The sequence below is a fragment of the Cebus imitator genome, unplaced genomic scaffold, assembly GCF_001604975.1.
Source record: "Cebus imitator isolate Cc_AM_T3 unplaced genomic scaffold, Cebus_imitator-1.0 Scaffold126, whole genome shotgun sequence".
NCBI classification, from domain to species: domain Eukaryota; kingdom Metazoa; phylum Chordata; class Mammalia; order Primates; family Cebidae; genus Cebus; species Cebus imitator.
The window spans coordinates 4,139,115-4,147,722 of record NW_016107441.1 but is presented as its reverse complement, the minus strand read 5'-3'; the positions used below and the strand labels follow the sequence as shown (position 1 = coordinate 4,147,722).

General features: G+C 38.8%; 1 protein-coding gene across 1 annotated transcript in view; it reads left to right on the top strand.

Moving 5' to 3' along the window:
• Window positions 1-8,608, top strand: part of GEMIN5 (gem nuclear organelle associated protein 5) — a 56,493-nt gene that overhangs the window by 12,196 nt on the left and 35,689 nt on the right. Inside the window, exons 8-11 of the mRNA XM_037742762.1 lie at window positions 269-481; window positions 1,436-1,521; window positions 4,512-4,594; window positions 6,438-6,584. Of these exons, the coding sequence (XP_037598690.1) occupies window positions 269-481; window positions 1,436-1,521; window positions 4,512-4,594; window positions 6,438-6,584 (529 nt within the window). The remainder of the gene's footprint in view (window positions 1-268; window positions 482-1,435; window positions 1,522-4,511; window positions 4,595-6,437; window positions 6,585-8,608) is intronic.

Below are 8,608 nucleotides of genomic sequence, written 5' to 3'. Positions count from 1 at the left end.
GAGACGGGGTTTCACCATGTTGACCAGGATGGTCTCGATCTCTTGACCTCGTGATCCACCTGCCTCGGCCTCCCAAAGTGCTGGGATTACAGGCTTGAGCCACCGCGCCCGGCATTACTGATTTTTTTTTCTTAGCAGTGCTTTCTTTAGTTCCTACTGGAAGACATGCAAGATCCTTACCCACTCTTTGAGCCTATCCCATATCTGTTTCTTTTTCCTATTTCTCTGTTCTCTTTTAAGTTTAGGCTCTTACCATTAATCTTTGCAGGTAAAATGTTGGGACATGGCCACCCTGGATTGCTGCTGGACCCTGCCTTCCCTTGGTGGGTTTGCGTACAGCCTGGCTTTCTCTCCTGTGGACATAGGCTCTTTGGCCATAGGTGTTGGGGATGGCATGATCCGTGTATGGAATACACTCTCCATAAAGAACAACTATGATGTGAAAAACTTTTGGCAAGGTGTCAAGTCCAAGGTTACAGCGGTAAGGATTTCTTTTTTGAGCTTGTTTTGAATTTTTTTTTCAAATAGTTCTCTTTTATGCCTGTTCATTTAAATGAGCTCTGTTGAGAATAAAACATTTTAAAGTATTATCAATGAAGTTTGAAACTAGGAAAGCAGAAGGACCCTGTAAGCAAACCCATAGAGAATATATTAAGTTATGATATAACCACATGTTGAAATGGCATCAAATTATTGAAAATGATAATGTAGATTCTTCCTTGATGTGGAAAAGTATTATAAATGATTTATGAGACATGTCAGTTATAAAACATGGAATGCAGGTTGCAAAACAGTATGTGTAATTTTTTTGGTTTTCTCTAAAATGATACTTTTGGCTATTGAATCTAAAAGTAGTAAATTTTTGTGATTTAAAAAGAAAACCAAACAACACAAACAAGGAGAAAGCAAACATTTTTTTCCTACCCTCCACTCCAGTCCCCTACTTACACAACCCAGAGAACCGCTGCAGACAGTTTATGATATATCTTTTCAAATATTGTAAACTATTTAGTATTAATAGAACTGTATTTCCAAATTCTTCCGGAATCTTTCATTCCCACTCGACAGTGTATAATGCACATCATTTACATATTTGAAAATATGTAAATATTTTTTATTTTCAAATATGTAAATTGGTTTTTTCAATTTGTGTATATTTTTCATTTGGTTTTCATTTGGTTTTTTCAATTGTGTATATCTAAGTTCATTCACAAAAATGTCTAGAAACAGAGATACAAAATCTGCAGTTGGTTTTTGGATGAAAGATTACAGATGACATTAACTTTGTTTTTAATATTCCTTTTTCTCCTTTAAATATTGAAGAAATTAGAGCAAGAAAGTTTTCCCTTTGGATGCTTAAAGGATAATGTAAGGATTCCCTTAACTATATACCCCATTTCTTATATTCTCACATGGAAACTCTTTTTTTTTGTAGCTCTGCTGGCACCCAACCAAGGAAGGTTGCTTAGCTTTTGGAACTGATGATGGAAAAGTAGGATTGTATGACACCTACTCCAACAAGTAAGGAATGGGTGATTCTGCTTCCACTGTGGCTCAGGGGAAGCCAAAAGATTGGACACTCCTGCTCTAGAATAATGCCTCACTGTATCCTTTTCATAACATTGTGTTTTCAATTTAAAGACTACAAATCAGTTGCTTGGTAGACTGTTCCACATTTTGGACTTGTCAGTTATCTCCTTGTGGTAGCGTCTAACATATTTCCATGTTGCCTGCATTTCATTCGAATTGGAAGTTATGTCTAGAGCTACACTGTCTGTTATAGTAGTCATTAACCACAGGTGATTACTGAGCACTTGAAAGGGGCCAAGTCTAAACTGAGATGTGCTGTAAGTGTAAAATACACACCAGAGTGCTGAGTCTTAATATTTTTAAAAAAAGAATTTTTTTTTTTTTTTTTGAGACGGAGTTTCGCTCCTGTTACCCAGGCTGGAGTGCAATGGCGCGATCTTGGCTCACCGCAACCTCCGCCTCCTGGGTTCAGGCAATTCTCCTGCCTCAGCCTCCTGAGTAGCTGGGATTACAGGCACGCGCCACCATGCCCAGCTAATTTTTTGTATTTTTAGTAGAGACGGGGTTTCACCGTGTTGACCAGGATGGTCTCGATCTCTTGACCTCGTGATCCACCCGCCTCGGCCTCCCAAAGTGCTGGGATTACAGGCATGAGCCACCGCGCCCGGCAAAAAAGAATTTTTAAATCTCATTAAATATTTTATTTTAATTGCATTTTAAGTAATACTTTCGGTGTGCTGAGTCAAATAAAATACATTATTGAAATTTCACTTCTTTTGCTTTTTTTACATGTTGCTACTAGAAAACTTTAGGTTACATATACAGTTCATATATATAGCTTACATTGTGTGTCTGTTGTACACTGCTGCTCTACAGGCTTGATGAGGATCCAAACTTCTATTGTTCAGTTTGGTAGCCATGTGTTGCTATTTATACTTAAAGTTATTAAAATGAAATAAAATTAGAAATTCAGTTCCTCGGTCACGCCAGCCCCATTTTAAATGCACAAGAGCCATCTGTGACTAGTGGCTACCTTATCGGACAACACCATTCTAGACCAGTCATTGATGAACCATGGTCCACAAATTAGGAATGGTTTTACCTCTTTAAGTGGCTGGAGAAAAATCAAAATAATATCTTATGACATATGAAGATTAAATAAAATTAGGATTTTAGTGTCTAAAAGTAAAGTTTTATTGGGACATGGCTACACTCCTTTATTTACATTCTGTCTGGCTGCTTTTGTACCACCACAGCAGAGTAGAGTAGTTGTGGCAGGGACCACGTGGCTCAGAAAGCCTAAAATATTTACAGAAAAGGTTGGGCATCCTCTGTCTTAGGTCATTCACTTCCGAGTGAAAATCATTTATGATACTGCAGAGCTGTCCTCATCGCAACCTCCACCTTCCAGATTCAAGCACCTCTCCTGCCTCAGCCTCCTGAGTAGCTGCGATTACAGGCATGTGCCACCACGCCCAGCTAATTTTGTATTTTTTAGTAGAGATGGGGTTTCTCCATTTTGGCCATGCTGGTGTTGAACTCCCGACCTCAGGCGATCTGCCCGCCTTGGCCTCCCAAAGTGCTGGGATTACAGGCATGAGCCACTGCACCTTGCCAGAGCTGTCCTTTTTATATGCAGTTCTTGAAGTACTTACATAGAACCTATGTGCAGTTGACTATTCTCCTTAACTCTCAAAAACAAATACTGTTTTAAAGATTTATTTAAAATACACTGTTTTTAATCAGCTAAAACTGTTAAATAGCCCTGTATCATTATGAAATTGCTAATTCTGTTAAATTATTATCTCCTGGCTGTTATGAGCTGAGTATTCACACTAACAGTACAAAAGCCATGTAATAGTTGGGGAGTGGTGGGTATTGCTCTAGAGCTATTGTTAGGTGACATTTTGCCAGAACTGCTTATTCTGTTTATTTTAGAAATAGGCTAAAGTATAAATTAGCCTGTTTATAAAGTATAAATTTATTTTAGAAATTTTGGTTCATTCTCTAGAATGATCACTATAACTTTATCAGATAAGTGGAAGTAAGTCAGCCACTAATTATTTATAGGCTCTGGAATTCTAAAATCATACAAAGAATGTATGATAATTTATGTTAAAAGAAATAACAGGGGCCGGGTGCAGTGGCTTACGTCTGTAATCCCAGCACTTTGGGAGGCTGAGGCAGGAGGATCACGAGGTCAGGAGCTCGAGACCATCCCAGCCAACATTGTGAAACCCCATCTCTATTAAAATACAAAAAACTAGCCAGGTGTGGTGGCATGCGCCTGTAGTCCCAGCTACTCGGGAGACTGAGGCAGAAGAATCACTTGAACCAGGGAGGCGGAAGTTGCAGTGAGCTGAAATCGTGCCACTGCACTTCAGTCTGGTGACAGAGCAAGACTCCATCGCAATCAGTCACTCGATAACAGTGCTACCTGGTGTTTTCCCTACAAAGTTAAGCATTCTTTACCAACATGTCACACCACAGTAATATCATTTGATCACTATCACCACAGCAACCTTCGAAAATACTCTTAAGAGTGAGCCTTTAAAAGACAATCACAAACTGAAAATATCTCTACCCTGAAACCTTGTCTCAGTTTAATGTGATGTTAATGGCACAAAGTCTAAAATGACTTCTTATCTTTTGCATGACTATAAAGTGAATACATTTGGGTGGTGATAATATATGTTCTGGCTAGATGGGTAAGAGTAACATTTTTAGGGGGATAAAATATGTTTGGGACTTAATCATTTTGATAGTAAATATTTGATATTTAAATATTTAAATGTAAATATTATATAATGATTAACTGCTTCTTTACAATCAACTATCTGGAGCAAGATATTGTTGAATGATTTTTCTCCAATTATTGGTAGTTACATTTATAATGGGGACCTTTTAGAAAAAGGTGGTCTGTTTTTCACTATGCCTTTTTGTTTAAATCTCTGTTTGTTCTCTCTCCGCCTCTTCTAAAGGCCTCCACAGATTTCTAGCACATATCATAAGAAGACTGTATATACTTTAGCCTGGGGGCCACCAGTACCCCCGATGTCACTTGGTAAGTGTCTGAGCAATTCTTTAACAAATAGGAGAATATTCTCTTTCTTTCAGTTTAATCCTAAAATATTAAAGATGGAGAGTCATAACTGGTCTAGTGCACTGACTGCTTATGTGGACTACTTAGGTCTCCAGGGGTTCATGAAGGCAGTAGTGGCAGGTAATAAATCACAATTGCTGGGAGAAAACATTTACCCATAATAAGCTCCAATCTCACTAAAGCATTGTTTCTTTATTTTAGCTGAAATTTTTCATTGTGTGTATAGTTATCATGCTGGGTCCTGATACCCAGTCTAATATTCTTCACTAAAACTTACTGTCACTTTTTAATTTTATCAGAATAAAAATGTTACTTCAGTATACCAACAGAATAATATCTGTTTTCACCCACCGAAAAAGCAAACTTAAAGTTTCTTAAATGATCTCTTGCCTTTGTTCAGCATTCTGCCTCTTTCCCTCTTCTAGCCCATCAGTCTTTTTTTTTTTTTTTTTGAGACGGAGTCTCACTCTGTCGCCAGGCTGGAGTGCAGTGGCGTGATCTCAGCTCACTGCAACCTCCATCTCCCGAGTTCAAGCGATTCTCCTGCCTCAGCCTCCCAAGTAACTGAGACTACAGGCATACACCACCACGCACAGCTAATTTTTGTGTTTTTAGTAGAAACAGGGTTTCACCATGTTGGCCAGGATAGTCTCGATCTCTTCACCTTGTGATCCGCCTGCCTCGGCCTCCCACAGTGTTGGGATTACAGGCATGAACCACCACGTCTGGAGTCTTTCTTTTTCTTATTCCTAAAGTAATGAGTCTTTTCTATTAGCTTTTTAAATAAATATATTCATCAAAAGTCTCTGATAAGCTTTTCTTAACCATCTGTGATGAAACAATTGTAAATTTCTATAGGAATTGCATTACATAGGAAAGTAGTATAAATTTTCAGAACTTGAGTAGCACTGGAATTTGTAGTCCATTTATTCAACACATATTTACGAGATATTTGATTTGTGATCTAGCAGTGGTAGAAGTAAAACTTGCTTTTGGAGAAACCCACCAGAATCACTGTTTGCTTCTTAAAAATTTACAAGAGGATTGTTCTGATACTAAGGAAATCACTGCTTTGATGACAGCTCCTTTTAATAAGACATAGAAAGTCCTACTGTGCTATATAATTCCCAAAGAGTACTTATTTCTGGAAGAATAAGCAAATTCTCAAAAGCCTTGCTTTAATAACATATATGTTTGTTTTCTGATTCCAGCTTTTAGACCCCTACTATTAAGAATGCCAGAAAAATGTTTAAAGCAAATATGTTGCATCATATAAATTAACCTAGAATTACAGTAGTATACCTTTTTTACTTCTGCTCTCAACAACTGTTCAGATGGAAAAAAAGAATCTAATACATTTATTCCGATGTATTAGAATGTTTCAAATATATAATTTTTTTTTTTTTTTTTTTTTTTGAGACAGAGTCTCAAGGCTAAAGTACAATGGCATGGTCTCAGTTCACTGCAACTTCCACCTCCTGGCTTCAGTCAATTCTCCTGCCTCAGCCTCCTGCGTAGCTGGGGGTTAAAGGCGTGAGCCATTATGCCTGGCTAATTTTTGTATATTTATTAGAGACGGGGTTTTACCATGTTGGCTAGGCTGGTCTCAAACTCCTGACCTCAGGTGATCCACCCCCACCGGCCTCCCAAAGTGCTGGTATTACAGGCATGAGCCACCGTGTCTGGCCTCAAATATAGAATTCCTTTAAAACATCTCATAGTATGATGTGGTCATGCTATACCAACAAATAGTTAAGCTGGTGAAGTACAAAACTGATAAGCTTTCTTTTCTTGTTTCATACAGGAGGAGAAGGAGACAGACCTTCCCTTGCTTTATACAGCTGTGGAGGAGAAGGGATTGTCTTACAGCATAACCCTTGGAAGCTTAGTGGAGAGGCCTTTGACATCAACAAACTCATCAGGGACAGCAATTCAATCAAAGTGAGTTCTTGTAGCCCTAAGGTCTTTTCTTAATCTTTCTACATCACAGATCCCTCTGGGTTTCCCATCTTGCAAAATAAATGCCTTTATTAGAGATCACTATCATCATACTAAGTCAGTTTTCTTAAATGTTCTTATAAGGCTGTGTGTGAATTTATGAGTTATAACATATATCTTAGGAGTCTTTATCCTTGAGTAAAACAAAGAAGTACCTCTCAGACAGTGGGTATGAGGCAGAAAACGAAAAGAACTACTGAAACAAAAAAGGTTTGTCTCAATTGCAGTAATGATTTATTATAAACTTTCAGGTCGCCGAGCGCGGTGGCTCACGCCTGTAATCCCAGCACTTTGGGAGGCCGAGGCGGGTGGATCACGAGGTCAAGAGATCGAGACCATCCTGGTCAACATGGTGAAACCCCGTCCCTACTAAAATTACAAAAAATTAGCTGGGCATGGTGGTGCGTGCCTGTAATCCCAGCTACTCAGGAGGCTGAGGCAGGAGAATTGCCTGAAACCAGGAGGCAGAGGTTGCGGTGAGCTGAGATCGCACCATTGCACTCCAGCCTGGGTAACAAGAGCAAAACTCTGTCTCAAAAAAAAAAAAAACTTTCAGGTCTTAGGTATAAAGCATCCTTTTCAAGCCAACCACTTTCACCAAAGTGATACTGTGGTAAAAATAACAATAATATAGTGTCCAAATGTAACTGCATGGTGCTTTACTCAAGATAAAATTGTCATTTTATTTTTAATTTTCTAGTAAAATGATTTTAGATGTACACAAAGCTGCAAAAATAATACACATAATTTGCTTATATCCTTTACCCAGATTCCCACATTTAATCACATTTGCATTATCATTCTGTCAGTATGCACCAGAACTGTCTTTTAAAGTCAGACCTTAAATGTTGAGATGTCCTTACCCTTTCTTTTCTGAGACAGAGTCTTACTCTGTCACCCAGGCTGGAATGCAGTGGCGCAATCTCGGCTCACTGCAACCTCCTCCTCTCAGGTTCGTGCGATTCTCCTGCCTCAGCTTCCCAAGTAGCTGGGACTATAGGCTTGGGCCACCACTCCCAGCTAATTTTTGTATTTTTAAGTAGAGACAGGGTTTCGCCATGTTGTCCAGGCTGGTCTCTAACTTCTGAGCTTAGTTGATCTACCCATTTTGGCCTCCTTACCCGTTCAAATGAGTATTTTTATTTATTTATTTACTTATTTATTTTTTGAGAGAGGGCCTTGTTCTGTCACCCAGGCTGGAGTGCAGTGATGCCATCTCAGCTCACTGCAGTCTCTGCTTCCTGGATTCAAGTGATTCTCATGTCTCAGCCACCCAAGTAGCTGGGTTTACAGGTGCATGCCAAGCCTGGCTACTCTTTGTGTTTTTATTAGAAACAGGGTTTCACCATGGTGGCCAGGCTGTGGTCACAAGTGATCCACCCACCTCAGCCTCCCAAGTGCTGGGATTAAAGGCATGAGCCACCATACCCATCCCAAATGAGCATTTTTATATTATTGCTCATTACTTTTGTATGGCTAGTGTAAAAGTAATATTTAATTATAAATTGAGTTATATTGGTTGATTATATTCCCTCATTGTCTTACATTTTATCTAAACATTAACATTCAGCAGTGAATAAAAGAGACAAAATTCCTGTTTTAAGACTCTTTTAATTAATGGACACTTGAATGTATGGATCAGAGGTTCATACTAGAAGATTGCACTGGAAATAGAAATTTGGAATCCCTTCACAATAATGATAAATGAAGAAGCTGAGGGCATGTATGAGGTGGGCTAAAGAGACAATTGAGAAGAGGGCCCAGGCAGCATATAGATATAAGAGGAGAATGATTCAGGGAACACCAGCATATAGATATGAGAGGGAATGATTTAGGGAAAGAAGCTTTGAAGGGATAAAAAACAAGGAGAGTATATATAGGTTTTGTTTAAGACCATGGTTCCCGTGTTGTTCGAGCCGATGGGCACAGATCAGTTTAATTAAATACGTTTCACCAGGTTAAGCATTGTAAACACTT